We start from the raw sequence: 27,771 nt of genomic DNA, 5'->3' as shown, positions 1-27,771 counted from the left end.
GGACTCTATAGCGCCACCTAGTGCATTGTCTGTTGTGGTTGATACATTCACAAAAATTAACCACATTTGGTGGGCATGTGTGTTATTGCTACCACTAGTCAGGGATAGAGTTCTGGCCTAGGGTGTGGCTTAAGGGACTCTATAGCGGCACCTAGCATGTTGTCTATTATGGTTTACACATACATTCACGACAATTAGGTAGGCTTGTGTGTTATTGCTGCTGTTAGTCAGAGACAGAGCTCTGGCCTAGGGTGTGGCTAAAAGACTCTACAGCGCCACCTAGCCTATTGTCTGTTGTAGTTGACACATACATTGATAAAAATTAACCAAATGTGTGTTGCTCATGCACATGCCCACCAACAAGTAGGTGTTGCTTTGTTAGATTCCGAAATGTCACGGGTCTGCACCACAGGTGCTCGGGCCCGCCATCGCCGCTTGCGGCTATATTTTGTATTGTGTTTAGTCATTTCATTTTTGTGTTATTTTTTGTTCTGTTTATTATTTATATGTAAAGCACTTTGAAACTATGTTTAGAAAAGTGCTCTATAAATAAAGATTATTATTATTATAAATAATTAATATACTGTACATATGTGAAGCATTCCACATTGTATAACGTATGAGCATTGACACAATGCTCCAAAAAAATATCTTCGGATGAGAAACCAAGATATTTTTCGGTGTAAGCATTCCTCAAGATCAGAGAGTAAAATGTACCATAAGCATAACATACATATTACAAAATTTGGTTTAAAAAGGTATATCTATAAAATTATACCTGTCACGGTCTGACTCAGCAACAGGTAGTGGTTGTCAATGGCTCTTGTTGTTGGGAATGGAGGTTGGTAGCTGCAAGGGAAGTGTAGCATATTTATAGTTCCAGCTGTGCATAGAATGTTGTTTACTGCACAATAGTACAGTGACAGGAAAGCTTAAGAGCATACACTTGCACTCTCTCCGAAAATGGTGTCAAATGAAATTTATACAGCATAACAATTTGGATTTATGTGGAATACACATGCAATTTGACTCCCAATCCACCCTTTTCATGCAAACTACAAGAACACTAATTTTGTAGACTAAGCCTAATAGTTAATTTAATAATAATAAGAAAAAAGGAAACGATGCCTTAGATAATATTATGTTACATAGACTACCGATAACTGCTGGCTATGTCATGTTTGTGAAAAAAATCAGAGGGGGGATGCTTTTGAAACGTTTTAAAATCACTTCTGATGGTGATTTTTACACTTCCATTCCATGACAAGACACTTGACTGAGCCATTGTCGCTTGGCTGCTGAAACATGTTTGCCCTGAATAAAATTTCAAAGCCAAAACCAAAGAAATTCGTTTAGCCATCCACATCTTATTAGAGTGCATGCAAATGCACTCTACTTCTGTTTCTTCTTATTATTATTCTTCTAATGGACTTCTGCTCTTAATTCAGCTTCAACCGTACAACGTAGAAGCTTCATTCAAACTGTGTTGCATTGCTCTTACTTTGGACACCCAGGCTTTGTATATTTCATCTTAGAAAACTTTATTGTTGAATTTATACAAATTTCTAAAACCATTTTTTCTCCCATAGACTTAACATTGGATTATGACATCACGAGGGCAACTAGAAATGCAGTTCCAAGGAATTACCAGTGCATGAAAATGCAAAAATGTATAGATAGACAATGTAGATATGGTTACTAAGGCGTAGCTAGGGTAAACATGGTGGTTGCATAGTTTACAGAGAGTTGATAGTGTGAAGGTAGACAGTTTAAAGCTGAAACATTCCAGTTCTAACTTAACTAATGATTTGTATTCATGTTAAAATGTTAACTATGGTAACAATAATAACCAGGTTGATTGGTTAACTTAGCTACTGATTTCTTGCAGTTAAGGTAAAAATGTTAACTATGCTAACTATGCTCACAGTGCGAACCAGGTTGATTAGCTAACTTAGCTAATGATTTCTAGCAGTTATGCTAAAAATGCTAACTATGCTAGCAATGCTAACTATGGTAACAATGCTAACTTTACTAACAATGCTAATCAGGTTGATTAGCTAACTTAACCGATGATTTCTAGCAATAATGCTAAAAATGCAAATTATGCTAACTCTCTCTCTCTCTCTCTCTCTCTCACTCCCCCCTCCTCCCTCGCTGACCTCCACTCTACTCCTCGTCCCTCCTCCCAGCTGCCACCCCTCCTCTGGATCATCATATAGGGGCCGGTCCCTGTGTGCCGATGATTTCTAGCAATAATGCTAAAAATGCAAATTATGCTAACAATGCTAAATTTGCTTACAATGCTAACCAGGTTGATTAGCTAACTTAGTTGATGATTTTTTGCAGTTATGCTAAAAATGTTAACTATGCTAAGAATGCTAACTATGCTAACCAGGTTGATTAGCTATCTTAGCTAATCATTTCTAGCAGTTATGCTAAAAATGCTAACAATGCTAACCATGCTAACTAGCTAACTTGCTATTGAGGACTTTTATTTTGAAACAATTGTTGCTAGGGTATCCATGGTGGCCACTATTAGGAAACAAGAAGTTACGGTAACACTTTAGTTTGGGGTGTCGCTGTTACAGTGTACCTACTAGTGATGCGCGGGTGGGCTTTTTTTAAAACTCGCCCCAACCCGACTCTTCGGGAGATCCAAACCGCCCCGCCCAATCCGCAAAAATATGTTCTAATTGTGACCCAAATCCGACCCGACCCGCGGAAAGGAAAAAACGCACCTAACATCTTTCGTAGCTTAATTAGCCTAATTCTCCCACATGAGCACAACAGCGGGTTACAATAATAGGTCGTTTTGACAATCTTCGCTCTTCCACACCATAATCTGCAGCCTAGACATAGACAGTGTTAAATCTTCATCTTCATGGACATAACAAGTTTACATTCATATTTCCCCTTGCAACTTCATAGGATAGCCTACTTTTGCGTGAAACACTGCCAAGCATTTACTGTTTATACGTGTATATGACAGAAGCAAGGTGTTCTCGCATTGTGCACAACCTTCGATATCCCAGATCATAGGCTCCATGTCCATAAAGTAGCGAATGCGCGATTGACTTTTTCAGTCAGTCACCAATGGCGCATTGGGTGCTGAATTTAGGAGAAATTATGTTTTGCGCTAGACCACATGTCCTGTGTATTGCAGGCGCATCGCCACCTAATATGTCGGAAGTTAACAAGTGAGAAATGTGCATTTTTACTTTTTTGACCCGACCCACCCGCAATATTTAGAAAAAACTACTAGGCCTACCCAAATCCGCCCGACCCGCGGGTAATGGGCTGAACCGCGCATCACTAGTACCTACCTAGTTAGGTACAGTGGTACAACCTGTGTAACAACATGTACTATCAGGTACTACCATTGTACTTGTGTGTACCAACACAGTTGATAAATGTAACAGCTGCACTGCTACACCTTTGTTACTCTTTGATACTGTGGAATAAACCTGTTAAATGTACCAGTTAATAGGCCCCGGCAGTGGCGCAACTGGCTGGGGCACCTGCACCGTACGCTGGCGACCCGGGTTCGATTCCCGCCCCGTGGTCCTTTCCAGATCCCACCCCGACTCTCTCCCACTCACTTCCTGTCATTCTCTCTACTGTCCTGTCCAAATAAAGGCATAAAAAGCCCAAAAAATAATCTTAAAAAAAAAAAAAAAATGTACCAGTTAATTACTTGCATGCACATATGACATGTATGTTGTGTATTTGATGTCTTGGAACATGTCTGCCATTACCCTATGTAGCACATGTATCAACTGTGTTGGTACACACTTATTACTCTTTGATACAGTGACATAAACCCGTAACAAGGTTGTAGCAGCACAACTGTTACATGTACACTGAAGACAATGACCTCTTGACTGGAGCTAAGAATGGTTTGTATATCAGATCTTTCATGACCAGATTTACCCCATACAACAGGTCTCAGGTCAGTCCTTTGCCTCTGATGAAAAATGTAGGCAAATTGGCAAAGTTTTGTAAAAGCACTCAGTATTACAATGTAACAACTATATGTGTCGTTCCACGGCAAAACCAGTCGCTTGTCGCAACAGGCGTTTCTGAGAAAAATGGCCATTTATGTCACTTGTGCTAAAATCGTGGAATTTTTTTTGTAAGTGTTTTGAAACAGTGGGAGGTCTACACTGTACGGCCGTGAATACATTTCGCCGAAAAACTGACCTTTTGTAGTCTAAAAACGTGAGTTTGTTGAGGTGAGAAAGTTAGAGGAAGCAGGAAGTTAGAGGCGTCTCGTTTTTGCCGCTCTATTCCAATATTTACGGTAATTGCACTCATTGACAACCACCAAGCCATCCGTGTGCTGTGTCGTTGATACAAGTACCGTAAATCTTGTAATAGCGGCGACCTTACAAAGCGTTCGTGAGTGTTGAGCCGACGGTTAACTTCAGAGGCAGATTTCTCCGTTTTTCTATTGGCATGACAGGATGAACTCAACTCCTTTGAATGTTTATATTTCAGTAATATGACGTTCAATTCATTAGATATAGGTATCGTTTTGAAGGTTGATTATGCCCCTTCCTGAAAACGTAATAACTTTGATTTTGAAAATTTGGACATTGTGAATGATTTCGCCGTGGAAGGTCACATATGTAGGTACCCACAAATACATGAGGCAAGTACAATGGTAGTACCTGATAGTACATGTTGTTACACAGGTTGTACCACTATACCTAATTAGGTAGGTACACTGTAACAGCGACACCCCAAACTAAAGTGTTACCAATCTTTTTCACGTTTTAACAAGATAAGTTTCATGTTATTACATGAAATTATCACATTATTTTGTGATGATATTTTCACATAACGTGAAAATATCATGTTATTTCAAAATATGATATTCTCACGTTTTTACAAGATATTTGTCACGTTATTACATGATATTATCATGTTATTTCATGATATCGAAACTTAACGAGACATACTGTAGGCTGAATGAGAACAGGCTCGTGTCTATAAACATGAACCCTGGCTGCTATTGCAGTGCTGCTTGAGTGTTTGCTTTTGTGCATGTGTGTAGGCTACAGTAGCCTACATAGTCGCCATCCAGTGGTGGACAGTAACGAAGTACATGTAATTCGTTACAATACTTAAGTAGCATATTGATGTATCTGTACTTTACTTAAGTATTTATATTTGGTGAGACTTTGTACTTTGACTTCACTACATTTTTAAGTGAAAATTCGTACTTTTACTCCGTTACGTTTATGAAAACCCTCTCGTTCCATTTTGGCAAAGCGAATCACGTGTCCAAACTGCGTCCTGCACGCACTTCAGTGCGGCCCGCCGAGCATGCATTAGTTTAGATCTGGCCCGCCACGCACTTAGGCTATCATTTGCTTTTCGCTATTTTTTTTTTTTTTCCAGCAACAACGTTGTGGTTAACATTACTGCAAACTAACACTGTTTGTTACTCATAACGTAATTGGGAACGTGTGAGCGTCCATGAAAGGGAGAGAGTGCATTGATAACTGATATCTCCGCTTTATAAAGGGCAGCCACTGAGTGGAGCCGGCAAGAGTCTTAAAGTGACAGTGTACCATTTATAAATGAATCAAACAGCATCATAGTTCTTAACAAATGATTTTCTACAACACAATTACTTTGTCTTTATTATCATAATGGGGGTGGGGGGGGGGGGGGGGGCGTGGCTAAGGACACCAATTCTCTTTGTGATTGAAGAATGTATCGTAAATAAATAAATGTTCTTCCTAAATGCTAGGGGGAAGGAAGTATTTGACCCCCTATGTAACCCTATGGGAATTTAACACAGGGGCAGGTAGATTTTTATTTTTAAAGGACAGCTATTTCATGGATCCAGGATATATGCATCCTGATAAAGTTCCCTTGGCCGTTGGAATTAAAATAGCCCCACATCATCATACCCTTCACCACAGCTAGAGATTGGCATGGTGCTTTTTCCAGTATAGGCCTATTAGCCTGTTTGATTTGCATTGAGCTCAATGAGCATCAAACAGGCTAATAGGCCTACTGGAAAAAGCACCATATGGGTAAAAAAATGCCATATGGCAATCTGTTTGTTTGCAGTTTGATTTTTACTCATTTTTTTAATTAAGGCATTAAGATCAATTGTCAAATGATTTTATATTTCTCTTTTTAGGCAACTTTAGCATGGTATCAAATACATGTTCTCCCCACTGTAGATAGCTTCTAAGCAAATAGACAAATGTAAGAAACTATTTGAAGAGTGGCATTAGTATTTCACCTTATATAAGCTGATTTAGCAGGAGATTTGATGTGAAAATGATAAATTGTAATTATAATTAAGCCATTAGAACCATAATTCATTGAAGTACTTTTACTTTTAATACTTAAGTATATGTGAAGGCAAATACTTTTATACTTCTACTTAAGTGAAAATTCAAAGTGGGTACTTTCACTTTTACTCAAGTAATATTTGACACAAGGTATCTATACTTTCACTTAAGTACATAATCAATGTACTTCGTCCACCACTGTCGCCATCTGACCAAGTAGCAGGAGCAGGGCTATATCGGCAGAGAGCCTCTGCGTAGGCAGATAGAGAGGTGAGCAGGAGTAGCCTGCTCACACAGTCTGTGTATCAGCAGAGAGCCGCTAAGGAGGCGGACAGAGAGGTGCAGGAGTAGCCTGCTCACACAGCCTGATAGTTCTGCTTCTTCTTCCCATCCACCTAACGCAAGAGGGAGAAAGGGCCTTGATACATTTGCGAATGTTTACGCAATTTGGGCGCTTTGGCTAGCTTGCATGTCAGGTCATCGTGGTAAATTTTAGGGCTGCGGGGAGAGGCCGCTGGGAGTGAAAAGTGAAGTGCTGCAGTCACACAGTGCAGGCTGCTGGAGAGTACGGCAAAGGAAATGTTTAAACAACAAGCTTTTTGAGATCACTTCATCACAGTAATCATCAGCACGGCCCAAAATGCCACACCAGGATTCTTCCCGACTCTTCCGATTGCCACTCCACTTCATACAGGTGCAGAATATTCTGGACAATGCTCGGGTGTTTGCATTTATAACAATATCATCCACAAGTTTAACAACTGGAAAATTGCCATAAATCGAGCTTGACATAGAATTTGATTGACTCGTGAGCCATAGTAACCAGCCTTTCTTGCCCCTCCTTCTATTTAGTTTCATTATCATGAAATAACGTGATAATTTCATGTAATAACATGAAACTTATCTTGTTAAAACGTGAAAAAGATCTTGTTATGACAAGAGACTTTCACGTAATTACTTGAAACTTTCACGTAATTACTTGACGCGGAGCCTTTTTTTTTATTTCTAGTGTGACAGCAATACGCCACCGTATGTTTGTGTTATTATAGCACATTAATGATTGTTGTTGACAATGTTGTTTTATCTAAAAATATTATGATGCAAGTTTATGAATAGTAAGACTCATATGTACGGTGGCCCTGAAGTGCAAAACACAACAACAAATAGAAATCACAACCGCAAATCAAAAAACTCTACAGCAAATTCAAAACCGCAACTGCAAAATAAGAAACACAACGGCAAATCAGAAATCACAACGAAAAATCAGAAAACCAGAAAGGGAATGTCTCTTCTCACAATGTCTCTTTTGATTGGCTACATTAATATTGTTTCCCCTGACATAGTGGTGGATTTTATCGTACGGAGTCATGATAGGCCTACAGTTCGCGTTGTTCAGTTCGCCAAGATTATTAGTTCTTAGATTATTCAAGAAGCTCTCCTTCTTCTCATTCAGTCAGTCACTCGTTCTTGCCTTGTTGGCTGTAGTGGTTATGGCTCTGTGGCCTAAATGGGAACTTGAAACCATTTTATATGTTTCTGCCAAGCCTTTACACATGCTTGTCGGACTATTGGATCCTTGTTTATTTATGAATGAACACGTTTTCTTAAATAAATTAGCTTTCCCCCTGGGGATTAATGCGTTGCTACAGGGATCAATAAAGTATCTTAGCTGTGACCTGCCGCCTGCCTACCGCAAGCTAGTGAGCTACAAACTGAGGCAGCAAGCTACGAACGAGATGAACAATGTACGTTCGCTTGGTTGAAACTTTTATTTCATTAGTCTCATGTTTTGACGTGGCCTCTGTTGATTAAAAGTGCACATAATCATGAAGTTGCAGCTTTTTGTATGGTTTTGAACTATCATGGCCATGTACAATCCACCACTACAAGTTTCTGCCACTCGCGAAGTACATGGCTACAGTGGCTAATTCGATGAGAACGTCTTAGAATCAGTACAGATAACAGTTATGATTGGTTTGGCACAGCAGCAGTAGGTCAGTGTGAACCAAAGATTCTAGAACAGACATTCCCTTTCCGGTTTTCTGATTTGCTGTTGTGATTTCTGATTTGCCGTTGTGATTTTTTTTATTTGTGGTTGTGTTTTTTTTATTTGCAGTTGTGTTTCTTATTTTGCGTTTGTGGTTTTGAATTTGCTGAAGTGTTTTTTGATTTGTGGTTGTGATTTCTATTTGTTGTGTTTTACACTTCAAGGCCACTGGTAACACTTTATAATAACTACACACAATTTATCATCTATTAAGCATTTGTTAACTATTAGTTAAGGCGAGACACTACTAGCCTGGATGCCAGACCGAAGTTTAGCCCCGCCTCCATTGTTTTTCTGCAGGGAACTTCGGTCTGGCACTGCTCCGTTCAGCTGCTACTATTCGAGATACACTTCGGCCCGGACCAATCACATTTCACAGGGCGGGCTTTACGTGATGATTGACATATGAACAGCAGTGACGTTCACGGCTGCATGCGTCCTCGTTCAACGAGTTGGCTGTGAGACCATGTTCGCTTAGGTTGATTTTGATTGCAACAGAAACGCTATGGCTATGAATGCATAATTTGTTCATGCAGTTTGGCCTTTCGTTTATCTTAGCTATTGAAACGGAGGTTTTATCACGGATTCGCACAACTATTTCTGAACACTTAGACCAACGAGGATATGTGGGAAAACTTCAGTTTCACTTTCACCCAGTTAAAACAGCATGTTTGGGTGATGTTGTTCCCGTTTGTTTAAAAATGTCTGTTTGCTCGTTGGGTTAACGACACACTTCCCCAGCTGTTCATTGCATACAGTTTGAAGGAATTATTTTTAAAAACGAAGGAGGATGTTTTCCATAGCCTACCCTGCTACATATTTCTGTCTTAGATTTCGCAGATACTGACAGCCAATAACTTGTTCTGTTTGGTTTGGTCTATCCAATGAGTGCAGAGCTATCCCCCCCGCACTGTATCGGTTGAATCACGCCCCATAATCGCAGCTGAATGGAGCAGTTTCAGACTCATATTCTGATAAGAATTGAGTATGACGTCGTCAGGCTAAGACACTACAGGTGAATAGGGTAATTTTTTTAACTAGCAGATATCACTATGAAACTTCCCCAGTTGATTACTTACATCAACATAAGAAAAAAATGTATTACAAGTTTTTTGTAATTTGATGTTTAAATATGCAAATTAGGCACTATCTCATTAAATATGCGCTAATTTGCATATATTTCAAAATACATAATCTGAGTTTTGGATAAAACCAGGTTCAAAATTCTTGTTTCATTGTGTTAATATATCAGATGGGAGAAAAATTACAGAGGGATTTATGGATATCTACTTCTATTGTCTTGTAAATCAGCATATAGTGTCAATAGCCTTGAAAAATCGTTTTTTGCCATGTTTTTAAGCATAAAATGTCATATATATCAGGTTAGGAATAATATTTCAACAAACCCCTCTGTAAAAGTCTTGTAAATATAGTTTGGCATAAGACTGGAAAGTTTGGTGCATGTAAGTGCTTCAGAAGTGGAGATTATGTTCTCAGAGTGGGAGAAGAAACTCGTTTTGAGAAAACAGCCTTGAAACACAGCCAATGGGATACGTTCTAAGCCTAGACTCGCCTTTGAACTTTCGCGATTGGTTGCTAATACAAAGGAAATGTCCATATTTGGATTGCATAGCGTCATTCAGGAGAAAACGGGCTTTCCAACGGTATCCGACACGATATGATTTGGATCACGGTCGCGGTAGTACATGACACTTTAGAATGGGAACTTTTGGTAAAATTAGGAGAAATATATAGGCGCGAGTAGACAAAATGTCATGAAATAAACACCTAAATGTGCAAATCGGACTTTATTATTGTAGTAGGGTGGTAGAATACATGCTAAGGTAGCAAACTAGCACAAAATATTGAAATTGACCGGAGGTCACAAAAACAATGTTTTCACCTGCCGTGTCTCGCCTTAATGGTTTGTTCATCATTAGTAATTAATTGTTCATGCATAATGTATCATCACTTAAGCATTTGTTCACAAAGTTATGATTGGTTTGTTCATAGTGAATAAGCCTCTAAAATATGTATAAACTGTTGCTAATACTTAATATATCATGCAATAACATTTTGCTAATGAAATACTATTCATTATTTAACAGTTGTTACATATGCACTAATGATTAGTAAGGATGTGAATACATGTTTTATTAACCACTTCTTAATTCTATAATTCATGATTAACTCTGGAGTTACAAGTGGTTAGTTAATGATATTTGTGAGCTCATCTAAAGTGAGGACTTTTTATAGCCTGACGACGTCATACTCAATTCTTGTCAGAATATGAGTCTGAAACTGCTCCATTCAGCTGCGATTATGGGGCGTGATTCAACCGATACAGGGCGGGGGGAATAGCTCTGCACTCACTGGATAGACCAAACCAAACAGAACAAGTTATTGGCTGTCAGTATCTGCGAAATCTAAGACAGAAATATGTAGCAGGATAGGCTATGGAAAACATCCTCCTTCGTTTTTAAAAATAATTCCTTCAAACTGTATGCAATGAACAGCTGGGGAAGTGTGTCGTTAACCCAACGAGCAAACAGACATTTTTAAACAGACGGGAACAACATCACCCAAACATGCTGTTTTAACTTGGTGAAAGTGAAACTGAAGTTTTCCCACATATCCTCGTTGGTCTAAGTGTTCAGAAATAGTTGTGTGAATCCGTGATAAAACCTCCATTTCAATAGCTAAGATAAACGAAAGGCCAAACTGCATGAACAAATTATGCATTCATAGCCATAGCGTTTCTGTTGCAATCAAAATCAACCTAAGCCAACATGGGCCCAATCCCAATGTCAGCCCTAAAGACTAGAACTAAGGACTCACAGACTTAATTGATTTCAGGTGCTAAGTGAGTGAGTGTGTGAGGCTACATGGGCTCAGATAGGTATTTTGGGATTGGGACAGCACTTCACGAGATCACATGTACCTTGGCGATGTTTACTAACAAAGACGTTGCTAACATTTGCACCATGCACGTGTGTCGTGCGTGCTGTTGTTTACCTTAATTTCCGTTTTTTTCTATGATCTCTGCGGTAAACGTCACAACACTTTGAACTGTGGGTAATTCCCTTAGGTTAAGTCTGCACCGATGCAGACTCACGGAAAGGGCTCGGTAAGTGTGTACTCAAACCCTCACGCCCGTTGTAATTCCACATTGGGACAGCCCTAAGCCCTTATGAATTTCGCGAGAACGCGCACCAAAGTCCGTGAGTTGGTGAGTCCGGACATTGGGATTGGGCCATGGTCTCACACTCAACTCGTTGAACGAGGACACATACAGCCGTGAACGTCACTGCTGTTCATCGGTCAATCATCACGTAAAGCCCGCCCTGACAATGTGATTGGTCCGAATAGTAGCAGCTGAACGGAGCAGTGCCAGACCGAAGTTCCCTGCAGAAAAAGAATGGAGGCGGGGCTAAACTTCGGTCTGGCATCCAGGCTACACTTTTTATGCCTTGCTACACATTTGCAAATGAGTTGTCAATACTATATTCACATTCATTCATTCATTCATTAAGCTGACAATTTTATCCAGAGCGACATACACATTAATTAAACACAACCACAGAAGCTGGGAATCGAACCCCCAACTGTACAGGCGACAGACTGATAGCCCTGCTCCTTAACCACTATACTACCTCTGCTACTATTCTGATATAGATGGGATCTACTGTTACTTGTTATACGTATGACTACATTTGATGTAGCACTAAGTAGCGCATTGATACAACAGTTAGAGAGTTAAAGCATACAAGTAAATAATTGATTGCCTTGATTATTACGCCAGATGAGAGTGTAGTTCCATGTCAAATCAGCCTAGAAAAACGCCAGGTTTCATTTTCAGTTGGTCTTATTGCACTTTTTAACTTGAGAGGAGACACGATTTAAATGGGAAAATTACCAGAAATCTTAGTCACTTTTAAACATGAAGCTAGCAGGCGAGAAGTTAATGGTCTAATCCGATTCAATGATCTATGCTAGGCTGAAGCTAAAAGTTGCATCGCCAGACTCACAGAATGGCTGGATGAACAGGAACAAGGTAAATATCGATTATTTTGCTCGAGGGGAGGTGGAAAATGAGCGTATTTCCAAAAATGGCAGAATATCCCTTTAAGGTATATCAAATGTCATTTTGGTGCATTAAAATGCATCGTTGTTTTAGAATTTCCGAACGAAAGGGCTGGTAGCCTAATTGGTGCTTTTACCATAATGTAGGCTATAAAATCATCTACCTTGTCTGATTTGTGGAACTATTACCTACAACCCTTTGGAGGTGAATAAAGAATGTAATTGGGGAAGTTGATGAGCGATTGATTGTATGGAGACTAGAGCTCATGGTGCTGTAACCTGCTCGCTCTCGCGCATCTGAAATCTCGCTCGTGCATGAATGTGCGTCTATGGAGGGAGGGACTTCAGCTGTATTCTCGATGTCAGGTTCCTACGTCACAGTCCTCCGCCATATTGGAATTGGGGAAAGAACATCGTCTCCGCCATAGGAACCCATTCAATTTAGCGTCAAAAGGTAGTAGTCAAACTTTTAATTAACGTGTCATTTTTTAACTTTGAGTCATTATCTGGAGAGACTAAGGCCTGATATATACACAAATCGATGTCAGGTTCATGGCCGCAGCCAAATTGAAATGGGGGAAACAAAACATCTCCGCCATGCAGCGCCATAGGAACCCATTCATTTTTTAGTGAAGATCCACCGGTCTTCATGTACCTCGTACGGGCATCTCGTATAATCCAAACCTACCTAATTCGATTTGTGTATATATCAGGCCTTAGTCTCTCCAGCTAATGACTCAAATTATAAAAATTACACGTTAATTAAAAGTTTGACTACTACCTTTTGACGCTAAATTGAATGGGTTCCTATGGCGGAGACGATGTTCTTTCCCCAATTCCAATATGGCGGAGGACTGTGACGTAGGAACCTGACATCGAGAATTCAAAATCTGCCGGCCGTTTTGCGAATTCCATACCCAACCTTTAACAAAACGACCTAATACGGTCAAACAACATACAACATAACCCCATCCAGCTAGCACGCACACGTATCAACGTTGCCATTGGTTGACAGTATTGAAGGTGAAAATGCGACTTCAGCTGTATTCAAAATCTGCCGGCCGTTTTGCGAATTCCATACCCAACCTTTAACAAAACGACCTAATACGGTCAAACAACATACAACATAACCCCATCCAGCTAGCACGCACACGTATCAACGTTGCCATTGGTTGACAGTATTGAAGGTGAAAATGCAACGTCGGCCGCTTTCACACTTCAAGCCGACTATGCGTTTCTGTGAGATGGGCGGAGCTGTCGATGATGCGAGCTGTGCGACCCAAAGCCGGAAGATTTAAATCTATGTTTAAAATCAGCAACAGCTGTCGAATCACTATCTTTTACTGTCTATGCTGAATCGGCATGTAAACGAAGCGACGAAGAAGCGTCTGCAACACCACGCTAGCTTCATGTACGGTCATGTACACAGAGGTAGGCTATTTCAAATGCCAAATATAACTGATCGACCTGTATTCTGACGGGGTAGCAACCAACTGCCACAACACAGTGGCAAATCTGACTCGAGGCTCTTCGCTAGTTTAATTGTTTTGCGCCTCAGATGTTGTATAAAAGGTTGCAACATAAATTCAAATGTACGGAAATGCTTCCGCCTCTCAACATCAATCAATGGTTGAGGGCATCGATCAATATACTGGTCCTTGCCGTCTATCTAGCTTCCACACTGTTTCAGATGTCATGTCAATGGCAATGATAGCCAACATCGCAAATATTTCCGTCTCCGCTGTAGCATCTGAACCAGGTTTTGCATATACGAACGTCATAAGCCATGTTACGGTTATGGCCATGCCTATGGTTACAAATATCTCCGAAATGTATTTTTATGATCGAAACACAGATGAGATGGCAACCACTTGCATAGCAGTTAGGGGTGGCACGGTTCACAAAATCTAGGTTCGGTTTGTATCACGGTTTAGGGTCACGGTTTTCTGTTTGGTACGGTTCCTGTTGTTATTTTTTCTTTTACTCTTTAACACTCCAGAAACATATTTCAGCATATAGCTTAATCATCCACAATTAGGCTAAAGTATTTAGAGAATAGTTATCATGTAATAATGCACAAACTGAATTTGACTTCACATAAAGCACATTGTTGTCTGAGGAAACTTTAAGCTACAGTTGAGATTTTGATAAAGCAAGAGGGAAGACATTGATTATTTCAACATTCTTTTCATTTATTTGGCAGGGATGGTGCACCAGCACAAAATGTAGGTCGTCCACCCATATTTTTCATTGCATCGCCTTTTTATCGCTCTCCTTTCATATAGTGTGAATGATTTTTTTAACAAGATGTAAAGCTTGTCTTTATTTGAAACACACACACATTATGTAATTATTTATACATTCTATATACTGACATGTCTGATATTCATAACAGCAAACTTTATGCAGATTATAGCCTACTATTCATTATAACTCCACCTCTTAAATTCAGCTGTCTGGCTGAAGCCTCAAATTATTGTAAACAAAGTAGCAGGCTAAGCTCATCATACTCTACTGGTTGGACTGTTCAGTTTCCCCACATGTGTTTTAGTTTCAAGGTAAGCTAATACTTTTTCTCCTTGGGACAGGCCTTTTCAGCCTTGGAGTTGAAAACATTGGTATTGAGATGGTCAGTCAACTTGAATGCAAGAGTTATGTCTGCAGCATAGCCTTCTAATGATGCTAACCGTATTTAACAGTAATTTAGCTAATCATCTTCTGTGCGTCATTGCGTTCACGATTGTGAATGTTTTATTTGGATTAATGTGCATGTCGAGGGTGGGTGTCCATTGAGCGCGCACGAGAGCGGGCCAAGGAGAATGAGTTTACTTCTACTGTTTGGTAAAGTTGCACGCATTTAGTCTACAGTTGCGGAAGAACTTTGCTTCCACCCGAGCAGCGTCAGATGCATCAGTTTGACCACGCTAGGGATGATCTCTCGCACTTGCCATTTCTAAAACCTCGCGCGCAGCACTCAAAACTCCATACTCCTACTCTCGCACGTAAGGGAAACACATCGTCACATATGGGAATCAATTGCGCATGCCATAACTAGTCTGAACCGCAGGACCGTATGACGAACACACACTCCGAACCGTGACATGCGAACCGCACGGTTCGGAGCATTTTTCAAAAACCGTGCCACCCCTAGTAGCAGTTCAAGTGCTCAAAAGGCTTTTACCTTACTTAAAGTCTACGCAGCAGGCTTGAGCAATGTTAAAACAACAGCAGCCCCTCAATAGAGAATATAGCATGACATTTGTTCTGCGACAAAACCAACGGCTAGTGAGTGACTTCGAGAGAGTTTACGTTGAAACAGCTGTTACAACCACATCAGCCTACGACTGGTTGTTTGCTACTGCAGCAGCGATTGTCAACAATGTGGGTAGCCTATCTTAACCTAGGCTACTAAGGCTAGGCTACCTGATGCAATATGCACCCACTCACGATAGGCTTTTAGCCTCGCTATATTAGTAGCGTGGCACAGCAGCCAAAATCCAAACAGCTTACCGGTGGACGTAGCCTAACTCACCCATTACAAAATCACTGCAGTACTCACGAGTATCCTGTTCAGCGAAGTTATTCGCGATATAATTGAACCCAGCGTCCTAACAACTGATTAGATTAACCAAGCGCTAGCTGAAGCAAACAGCGAGTCTAATCAAAGGCTACATTTTTCCAAACTCCCAGCAGGCTATTTCATTCTAAATGTTGAAAATAACCTAGTTCAGCCACCACGCAAGCTCACTCAACTCCAAACAGACGACAATAACTAGGCTACCAACCTGAACACTATAATCGTCCTACCGAAAAGAAACGTTCCGCGCAAAAACACATGTAGGCTACTTCAGAAAACATAACAATTAGCTGTTTAGCTGACATTTAGCCGACAACCAGCTGGAAATTGCAAAGCAGTGAGTAGAGAAAGCAATGATAGTAAACACACTGATGCAGCTTAAATAAGGCGCCCTAATGAGAGCGACCACTTGTGAGCGAAGGGAACGATCAGCTGATGTGGACTGGGTTTGGAATAGCCAATAAGAAACTGACAGCAGCTAACAGCGGTCTTGACTGCGCGGCCTGCCAGAACTAATGCAGAATGCTCGATTAATGTTAGGCTCGGCCTATGACAATGTAGACATGACAAACGAGCACTAAACAAACAAACAAATAAACAAGCCACCCAGGCTATAAAATGAGCGTGGCCAGGTACCACACATGGACACCTCAGGCCACATAGGCCACACAAATGCACTAAACAGGCTTATGCTAAACCCGGCACACCCTGGCCACACTAGGCCATGATGTGCTACACCGTAACCACTCAAACTCCCCAGTCTGGGAGAGTAGTTTCCGCAATCGGCAAGCACTGCAGACATGACACCACATAAAACATAATACACACAGCCATCCACGGCTCTCACACAACCATGGATGCTGGCGGGCTCAAAGGCCCTGCTCTGATGCCATCTTGGGCCTTTTAATGGCTGACCAATAATTAGACCCAAGCAGGAACCACTCAGGCAATCAGAGGTGGGTGGGGCCTGGAAATTGGAAAATCAACACACAGACGGCCAGAACACACTAGGACCGTAACACCCCTTCCCATAAAAGCGAACGTGTAACGCTTGCAATTGACAAAAGGCCGTAACACAGACAAACAAACCCCGTTGAAAACATAACCTCCTTGGCGGAGGTAAGTAGAAAAGCATTCAGAGAGCGCAGACCTCCACCTGTATTGTTCTTCCTTGGTTGTCAGTCATACATTTGAACCTACACTATTCAGATCGCCACCACGGGAATAACACTTGAGAGCACTTCGACTCGGCGCAGTAATATCCTCACTCTTGCACTTTCAGTTGGAGTGAGGATATTACTGTGCAGTCTAAGTGCTCCCAAGTGTTATTCCACCACACAATAAAGTTATCCTTCTTACCTGCTTAGAAATGCACCATGTTTTATTTTGTCCCACCATACTTGGTTGTATGACTACTCGTGTAACTGTATTTTAATAGGGAAAACATGGAGGTGTTTGGTCGCTTCTAAATTCATCTCTGTTTGGATCCTAATGAATGAACTGGGCTAGCTAAGTGCTATCAAAGTAGCGCCGCGCACCAGAGCCAGTGAGAACATGAGAAAAGTGAGAGGTATGTATCAACTCATCTTATAAGGGAATAACATAGTTTGATATGAAACAACGGTGAAGTGTTCCTTTAAGAGAATTCCTAATCTTGGAATCTAGGACAATTTATTCCCTACACTTGACTATTTGAAATTTCTGACACTAAAAATTATCTTACTGTACTGTAACTGACCCCAGGCAGATGGGTTGGGCCCTTGAGCTGTGGGTCTGTCCAAGGCTTCTTCCTATACTGTGAGTTTTTCCTCCCCCTGTCACTCTGTAAAGCGCCATGAGACATGTTTTGGCGAAGTGAAATTAAATTAAATTAAAATAAAATGTTGTAGTGCAAATGATATTGATGATTATGTTGTAGCGAAATATATGTATGTGGTATGGTTGTTAAATGCCTTGAATTTCTTGTAAAATGTTGTTTATGTGCGTGAATGCTTACATGAATTGATGTTTTGTTAACCACGTTAAAGTGTTTTGTTGATCTTTATTATACTGTTGTCTTCTTGTCATTCTTGTAGATATAATAGTTACTGCTTGCTTGTAAAAGTAACTTTATGTTAATTACTTGAAGTTGTTGTTCCCCACTGTGCAAAGACCTCTTTTGGACGTCCAAAAAAGGTTACCTAGTCCTATTGACGTCCAAATGGGGTCATGGTTAGATGTCCAAATAGCGGACCTAGTTTGCACATTGTGCAGTCCACCAGAATTGGTCTTGGACCGACGGACGCAATAAAGACATGCTCTGAATCAAACGTCTAATGTTTAGTGGGTCCTGGTTATTTAATGAGATTGTTTGAGACATTTGAAGATAAAATAATTTTTCCCCTTTCATAAACCATGTGCCAGTGTCTCTTTATTCTTGTTTTCATACTAGAATGAAGCACACAGAGAAACAGTCACCATCAGCTGTACTTCAGCTTTATAACACATTTTTATTTTCATTTTATTTTATCTTATCTTATTTGTTAGTTTTTATCTGTTTTGATTGCACTCGAAACTGCTTATATGCTTCTGTGTCGAGTTCACACAGTGGCTACGCTGTCGCATGCTGTGACAACCCTTTGGAAGTTCTGCATCTCTGCATCTCACCACCCAAACAGCAGTCAGACAAACTCCATAGACTGCTATTTCTTTGACCTATTCTTGCTTAGGCTAGATTTTGTAAAAGTTATTAAGACAGACACAATATATTCCAATAACCTAGTTAGTGTAACCAGAAAAAAGAGGTTATTTGTAAAGTGTCAGTTCAGTTTATGTTACTTTTAGAGATGCACCGATTGATCGGCTGATGACCAGAGTTGGTTGATTTGCACATGATCGGCCATGACCAGCAACCGGCTGGTCAGTCTGAGATATGCCGATTTTATGCCCGTCAAGTGCACAGCTGGCACCTGTTACACTAGCAAAGGCCAACACTCTGGGCTGGATGTACAAAGAAACTGCTAATGCCGAATTTCTATGGGCAGAAAGCGAACGCTGTGCTTTGCCATATTGTTTGGAATTATTATGTCATTTATCTAAGGTCATTAATCTACATTCATTCATTCAACCTTTATTTATTCTCGGAGAGTCATTGAGGGTAGCCCTCATTTTCAATGAAGCCGAGATTACAGAAACAATGCATGGAGGAACAAGAGATGTTCAAATAAGATAAGATGCATAATAGAGGAGGAAGGGGAAAATAAAATAATAAAATAAAAAATACATTAAATAATAATAATAAAATAATAACAACAAAAATAATAATAATAAAAATAATAATAACAATAATAATAAAGACATTTACTTAAAGCAGGTACAAATTGGCATAGGAAGGTTTGTGACCATTGACTTGAATTGGCTATATGGAATTATAGAGTTCATTTTTAAATTGCACTGAAGATTATTCCAGGAAGTAGTACATTCATGTCAGGATGTAAGTATGTCAGAATGGCCTAATCACCATAAAAAGCAAGAAGTATGAAATCTTACAGAGAGACTACCTATAATTAAATAACATATTAAAGCAGTTCATTTAGCATGCATTAAGAGTATAGGAGTCCAGGAGGCTATAGCCTACCTACACCTTTAAGTGAATTGACCTAATACTGTACACGTCTCTGTGCCAGTAGGTCAAAGGGGAGGAGGGACTCCTCGTTTATCATTACATAGCACAGCACAATAAATTATTTTATCTATTTAAATATATTGAAATATAAATCTAAATAGTACAATATAGAACATTATTGTGTGGCGCCCAGTGTTGATCTTGTGTTGGCCTGCCACAGATTAGTCAACGTATGGGATAACATTTCAAATGTCATTTCAAACTAGGCTATGATGTTGTTTCATAGCATTTTGCTTTTGCATAGTTATTGCTAGATGTCGACTAGAGCTTGCGCTTTAAAGTGGACTACTTTGGAATGGGCTCATGCGAGCTGTCAAACACGGTCTACTAGCCTATGTGGTGCACCCCTCTGATTTAAGCAAATACATCTTGAAGTGTTCAAGTTAGCTACAGGATGTGGTGCTATCAGAGCAAGGCCTTAGAGATGGGGCATGATGGGCTGTGAGGACTGTAATTAAAGAAATTAATGAAAATGGCAGAGATTTAAGTGGCCCCCGAAATGAGGCACTGAAATTCGCATTGTTTTTCGATGTTGTTACTATCGTTTGCGTTGGCACCAGTGCCAAATTAGAAAGGAGTTCCAGTGACCAACCCTAGTGGCACTGGAGGAGCAGGAAAAACTTGAAATCATTTTAAAAGAGGATTCCAACATTTGCATAAAAGCAAGCTATGTTTCCTCTCTCCACCGTGCAATCACCCTGCTGCTCTCACCCAACAACACAAAACCTCCACTTGAGTTTGTCTTCTACACCCTCTTCTATTAATTAGTGTATGTGTGTGTGTGTGTGTGTGTGTGTCTATCTGTCTGTCTATCTGCTTATGCTTTAAGCACACATACTGTTGCATAATTGTATGTTATTCTATGTTCTGAGGTTTTCAACATGTCTGTATTGTATTTGCTTTGGCAACATTATTTCTTTCCAGATGGTAATGCCAAAATAATTGTATTGAATAATAAATAAATATTGAATTGAGGAAATTGAGAGAGAGAGAGAGAGAGAGAGAGAGAGAGATGAAGACAGAGAGAGATAGAGAACAGTATGGCATAGTTACTGTATTTATCATGTTTGTTCAAAGATAATAGCTAATCAAAATTCTTAGTATAACAGATAATGCATCAAAGTCCATTGGCTGAAACCTAAAATACTTTCAGTTTAACTAAGAGAGTCACCTAAAGTAACCAAACCAGTTCTTCACCATGGTTGAAAATATGGTTTTGGCAACATGTTCCAGTACAAAAAAACATGTAGAAGCAGTAACCACTTTGTATTATTATTTATTTTATTTGTTTTGCTTTGAAAACATGCTATACAAATGTTCTTATCATTACTGTTTATTATTTGTTCATATCATCTTGTATTTTTTTAAATCCTCACTTAAACACAAACACCTTCTGCATTTCTGATTCATACTCTGATTCTTTGCATGACAAAAAGAGGAGCAACTCTGATCCTACTCTGAACTCTCCTCCTACAAGCAAAAATCACAGTCAAGCATATCAATGTCATCATTTGCAGGCACAAATTATGTTGTGCTATACACAGCATCAAAGACAAAAAACTTATTTGGAGAAAGCTGATGGAATAATAACAATGGGACAGGAAGAAGGTAATGATGCCAATATTGACCACATAAGGGTTTAAATTAAGTTTGGTTATGCTATCAGTTTTCATCCGGATACACTGACAGCTGCTACCGGTAGTTAACTGAATTAGCACATCATCATAATGTTATCACTTCTTTCTAAAATGACTGTAAGACACACTTGTTACATATAACAATCCTCCCATTTACATTCTTTGAAAAAGCATGGAAAAGAAAAGTAAAATGATATACAGTTATAATGTCAGCAAATTAAATATGTTAAAAAGTAGTGAAACATGATAATTGTTTTAAGATCTTCACTATTAGGCTAATATTATTATTGTTATTTTGTCTGAAGAATTTTGGCAAACTAAACAGTTGTGATGTGCATAAGAGACTTTTTATTTCTGTATGGTGTCAGCCTTTTATTTCCAGGCTTAAAAAACTTCATAAACCACAATTCTATAGACTTCACAGAACTGCAGAAAATCCAAATAAAAAAATATAGAACCAAAAAACATAAACATTGTAGAGCTGCAAGTAGCCTATGCATTGTTTTCACAACTGATTAATCTGTTGATTATGTTCCTGATAAATCAATAAGTTGTTTGGTCTTTAAAATGTCAGAAATTGATACAAAATAAGAAAGATGCTTAGTGTTTCCCAAAGCCCAAGATAACATAATCAAATGCCTTGTTTTGCCCACATGCCAAAGAGTTCAGCTTGCTTTTCTATAGCAGCAAGTAATACCAAAACCTTTTTATCAGTAAGGAGCTGCAAACAGCATTTTGAGTCTTTTTTCCTAATATAAATTAGTCAAACCAGACAATAAATTGCAAAAGAAGAATTGTGGAAGTCTAATTGATAAGTCAATTAGTTATTGCAGGCCCAATCTGTTGCCCCCATAAAACAGGAGCAACATTGCTAGTTGACTCCTTCTTTGTTTAGATCACTTCCTTACCCATGAAGTAAAAACATAGTGATATGCTAATGTGACAGCCTTTGTGACTACACTTGATGACAGGAACATGTGATATGAATCCCATTTGTTTGCTGTAGTTTTTTCCCTAAAATCAGGTGATTAGACAATCTTGCATGTTGCAGGGATTTACACTAGATGTTTAAAGTTAAGTAAATTTAGAAAAGTATAAGCCAATGGCATTTGACAATGACATATTATCATGCTAATCTATTTTACTCTGACCTCATATTTAACAAACCACTTTCCAATGTTCCAAAATATTTGTTCATGAAAGAATCTTGCAAAATCACACTATAGAATATGGATACAAATAATAACTATAAAGAAATGCAATAAAAATGTCTCTGACAGGGCTGGAGAAATTTGAATGTCTGGAATAGGAACAGACATCAAACTGAGGTCAAAAGGAAATGTTTTACAGCAAAATTGACAGATTGATAGATCACTGAACAAGCGCAGTTTTTGTCGGCACACCTGTTTGCGGTTTTCTTGACATGTTCTATGCCCATATGAGGGGGGAAATCCTTTTAGGACACATCCAGAAACATTTTTGTCGCAATCTTAAAAACATATAACGAGATAAACCTAATGTAGCCTAAACATTTTAAACCATTTCACTATTTGAAAGTTCATGAAATGCTGAAATCCTGCCCGTCATTTCTTTTGTGATAATGTTTGCTGGGTTTTTCCAGGCCTATGCAATGAAACTGAATTCAATCATTAACATTAAGCTCATTAAATGTCATGTGGATTAAATAAAAATGGTTGTCTGAAGTCTCTCATTCTCTCTCTGTCTGTCTCCTCTGTCTCTCTCACACACGCACGCACACACACACACACACACACACACACACACACACACACACACACACACACACACACACACACACACACACACACACACGCACGCACGCACACACACAAACAAGCACATAGCCTATAGGCCTTCAAATGGGGGATGGGGGGTTCTCTAATGGCTGTAAAAAAGGAACCCGCGGCAGGAGCGTTTGGGTATACTCTCAAAAACAGCATATCATCAGCGGGTATTCTAACACAAGTTGAGCGATGTCAAGAAGACAGCCTATGCCAACGTGGGAACTTATTTTCTATAGCCTCTCACTCCGCCTAACCTACTTCCTTAATCACCGACGAAACCTGTCTCAAAGGCTACTCAGCTCCAATGGAGTAAGTTGTCAATTGTCAGTGGACATTTAAATACAGCAGAGAATATCGTTTTCATAGCGCCTTTACAAAACTGACTCAATGCAAGCAATGCATTTCAATAACCAGTGCTGCCTTCTAAAGCAGTTCGAATCACATGCAGCAGTGTCAATGTGTCCTTTCCATTAGATTACTACGGCCGTAAAAACTTTCCCGCACTTCCTTTATGTCAGGCCACATTCCATGCAGAATAGTCCTAGGCCTAGTGGCCTATTAAATCACATTGCCATAATAAGAATTATGAGGGTAAAAGAACACTATAGATCACTTACTTTTGACTTCTTCATAGGGAATGGGAGAAGTAATTCCAGTATTTGAAAATCCCTATTTTATTTTACTTCGGGTTGAAAAAAGGTTGTGTTTCTTCATCCCGCTTGCGCATATCCTAAATCCTCATCCACAAAGTATGGGAAAACAGACAAAAATGCGATTGTCAACCGCGGTGAAGGTAGGCATCCAGTCAGACATAACATAGTCAACACTGTTCCTGGGATTGTAGGCCTAACGCTTGCTGCGTAGCTAACTGAAGCGCTTTTATCCTTGCTGCATGAAGCGCCCGCCCACACTATTGCGGAACGCTGCGCCCGACCGCATCATATAGGTTACAGTTCCGCCAATATCTGCATGTTACTTCCTTGAAAAGGAAGAGGTACCCTGTCACTGTAATCCATGGGCATAGGACCTCCTCGCGCTTGAGAGATGGAGATAACGCACACCGGTGCGTTCCGGCCTGTGTAGCAGGCTATATAGGTTGCTTGACATTAAGCGCCTCAGCGTCACAGTGATGTCAAGACGGCAACGGTATGCTAATGTCAAATGCTGTAACTTTGTATTTTGAAGATATATAGAAACTAGGGATGGATGGTTCGCAATTAGGTAACAGTGTGTTCTACCCACTAAAAAAGCTATAGCCTACACATCTATATCATTGGTCAATTAGTAGGGTAGCCTTGTCATTTGCAGCTCAGCACATTTCACAATGTAAGCAAAAAGGACTTGGAGTGCCCTTATACAGTCAATGTATTATTGCAAAAGTTATATTCACTCTGCCTGGAGAGTATGGACCGTTTTTGGAGTTTCACTTCACCTAGTGGATAACCAGGTGTACTACTTTTGGATAAGTGGTGTGTAGTTTAATCTGTTAATGCAAGTCTATCTGGATAATAGTCTACAATAGGCTAGATAATGATAATAGATAACAACCCATTTTCACCTTTGTAGCTGTTTATAGATATTATGGGATCTAACTCAAGCAACTCAAGCAAACTTTTGGAAACAAGTCCCTCAAAGTAGGTATATCTCTAGTAGCTCAGATAGCAAACAATCATCAAAACAATCTTCAGTCAACGTTCTGCTGCCATTTTATTGAATCCACATTGAACTCTGTTCCTAATTTGACATCAGTTTGCACCCTCAATGTTAAAACATGACTAAATCAATTCACATAACGAAATATTGGGAAAATATGTAACCTGCTTTTAAATTATATTTTTCTAATATACATGAGCTACATGAGCTTTCATAAATGACCACTGAAAACTTCATATCAGTTTGAAAAAGGCTGCAGAGTAATCTCACATCTAACAGAAATAGAAGAGCACAAAAGAGACTGTGTGTGTGTGTGTGTGTGCGTGTGCGTGTGCGTGTGCGTGTGTGTGCGTGTGTGTGTGTGTGATAAAAGTGAATGAAACCTCTTGGAAGTAAAAAAAAAGTAGGAGAGGCATCAGCCACACCTGGTATCAAAATAAAATACTGTAAGTTAAGTACTGAAATTAAACAACAACACAAAACTCTCTAAAGGGAGCATGATATCACATTGCAAACCTTCCATATCTGTCTATTTCATCTATTCCTTCATCAGTACACTGACTCTGTTAATTAATTAAGTAGACAGTCTTTGAGAACCAGAGCTTTTATCTGTCTATGAGAAATGCCATAACCTGCAAATAGTCAACAGATCAACTATGCTGACCTGCCTGTTATATCACATAGCCTAAATACTGTATCAGATGCTCTCAAAAAGTCACAACTGAACTTGTCAAGGGGTAAGTCGAGACAAGTCTCTGACATCGTTGCCAAAATTGAGAAATGTTGCAGGGCAACCACATAATCTTCAAGAAACTGATTATTAAAGTTCTCAAGAAACTTGAGGTTGAGAGGGAGTGTATTGTCAGAAAAGAAAAAAAGGCCGCACTTTGCATATAAACGTGTTTCATTGCACGTGTTTCGGCTTAGCGCCTTCCTCAGTGTGCTCAAGTGGATATATGTTACAACCTCACTTTTTATACCCACACCTTTGGGATATGACCATACATTACTACAGGGTTGTCTTGAGGGGGTGTGCAACACCCAACGCACAAACATAATGACTTCTAAAGCACATAGGCCTATGGAAACATACCTAATTTATTGAAACACACTGTTCAATGTCATTGGCATGTTTTAAGCAGCGATCCTACCAATAGTCATGTTTTTCAAGATCCCCCGCAATTCTTTAAAAATTTCAGAAGGCAACTTTCAGTGTTTTAATTGTGTGGAATTACCTGCTTAACATCTTTTGTTGTGTATCTATTGACGTGCTCTTGTGGGCTATTTTTTGTGGGTAAAACAAAACGTCAATTAAAAACTGGAATTTGTGAAGTGTAACAGAAAGAATTCAAGTTGCAAGACACTTTAACTCTGCATGATGCCATTCACTCAGGTTTATGGCAGAAGTGGTCCCAGGAGTGCCGAGAGTGCGTCTTGGGTCGGTCTGGTCCAGAAATGCGGGCGCCCCTCCAGTCGATAGTTTGTCAGTATCCTTTTGAGGTGGTAGCACTAGATCACCTGTCGCTGGGGCGGCAACATGATGCATACCCAAATATCTTAGTCATGACTGACCTATTTTCCAGGTACACGGTGGCAGTTCCCACCCGAGATCAGACGGCCAGGACAACAGTGAAGGCCCTGTGGTCCCATTGGATCAAACCCCTGGGTTGCCCTGAGCGGATCCTGACCAATAGGGGGAGCGCATTCGAGTCGGAGGTGGTAAGGCAACTGTGTGGTCTATATGGTTGTACTAAGAGCAGGACGACCCCTTACAGTGGGAGTTGGTTGACATTGGCCGCTTTCACGTGAGATTCTCTTGAGACCTCACGCGTGAATCACGTGTATTTTATTTATTTTTCCAGAGTGAAGCTGCAATGACCCAAACAACCACCAGGTGGCACTTGTGAGCAGGGTTAGGAATGTCGACATTTACCACCAAACAAACCAAAAGTAAATTAAATCCCGAAGCAAGCTGAACATCTTTTCTGCTTTTAATAGCCTAGCAGTCTCAAGATAAAACTTGTTATTGTTTATGAACTTGTGTATGAACTTGTTTATGAACTTGTGGACTTGTGTGACTGGTGCTCCAGTCATGCCTGCCATGGTGGCTACCGACCACACCTGTGCTGGTGCTGACTACCCTCCACCATGCCTTAGTTATGCTGCTATAGCATAGCACTGTCATGGACTTCTCATGTGTCATGCCGTACAACTCTCTCTCCCCTCTCCCTCTGTCTCTCTCAACTCTCCCTCCTCCCTCTCTCTCTGTCCTGTCATTCAACTCCCTCTCCCCTCTGCCTTTTCCCTCTATAGTATAATAACTTATATCCCCATTTATATACTTATTAATACCAACCATTATGACTTATAGTAATACTAACACACTTATGATTGCCCTACCATCGCCTGCTGTGGTTCCCTGCCAGGATCCCTGGGCCACACATCCTAGCGACCCATTACCCTCCAAAATTACTAATGGATTACTGATGGACTATTTATTCCCTATACTGGACTGCTTGAACCTTCTGATACTACTATGACTTTACTCTACTTAACTGACCCTAGGCAGATGGGTTGGGCCCTTGAGTCGTGGATCTGTCTGAGGTTTCTTCCTATATATATCTCCAATTCTAAGGGAGTTTTTCCTTGCCCCTGTTGCTCATGGGCTCTCTTTGAAGGTTTGACGCTCTGTGAAGCGCCTTGAGACATGTGTAATGTTTTGGCGCTCTATAAATAAAATTGAATTGAATTTAATTGAATTGAATGAAGGTGTCTTCTGTTAGCCCATTTTATGAAGATGCATCTGGCAGTTTCGTTTAGGTTTGTTTTGCTGTCACTAATGGTTTCATGAGGTCACGAGGCCAGTTTCCACTAAATTCCACATATGTCCAAAGCACAACTTGTGTTCTCGTTTTTGGGTCAATTCATACATTTTATTTCAAATGTGTGGATAGGCCGATGGTACGCTTGTTTTTATAATGGCAACAAAAC

At 39.9% G+C, this 27,771-nt stretch overlaps 1 protein-coding gene and 1 long non-coding RNA gene across 8 annotated transcripts in view; one reads left to right on the top strand and one right to left on the bottom strand.

Annotated features, from left to right (window-relative positions):
- The window catches only part of kitlga (kit ligand a), a 118,359-nt gene extending 94,248 nt beyond the window's left edge, over positions 1-24,111 (bottom strand). For 2 of the 7 annotated variants that reach the window (XM_062547323.1, XM_062547327.1), the window contains exons 1-2: positions 23,745-24,096; positions 779-849 (exon numbers count right to left, since the gene is read on the bottom strand). Coding sequence is in view for 1 of the 7 variants with exons in the window: in XM_062547325.1 (XP_062403309.1) it covers positions 23,745-23,759 (15 nt within the window). In the remaining 6 variants the exon portion in view is untranslated. Of the gene's footprint in view, positions 1-778; positions 850-23,744 lie in introns of all 7 variants that reach the window. The other 5 variants (XM_062547328.1, XM_062547329.1, XM_062547330.1 and 2 more) reach the window with 4 other exon arrangements.
- A 45-nt stretch (positions 24,112-24,156) lies between these two features.
- Positions 24,157-27,534, top strand: LOC134093982 (uncharacterized). Its single transcript, XR_009940401.1, has 3 exons — positions 24,157-24,273; positions 26,364-26,499; positions 26,643-27,534. It is a non-coding gene; the product is annotated as an uncharacterized LOC134093982 (long non-coding RNA).
- The last annotated feature ends 237 nt before the right edge of the window (positions 27,535-27,771 follow it).

The sequence above is a fragment of the Sardina pilchardus genome, chromosome 10, assembly GCF_963854185.1.
Source record: "Sardina pilchardus chromosome 10, fSarPil1.1, whole genome shotgun sequence".
Taxonomy (NCBI): domain Eukaryota; kingdom Metazoa; phylum Chordata; class Actinopteri; order Clupeiformes; family Clupeidae; genus Sardina; species Sardina pilchardus.
The sequence above is the reverse complement of the archived record's forward strand: the minus strand, read 5'-3'. Positions and strand labels throughout refer to the sequence as shown.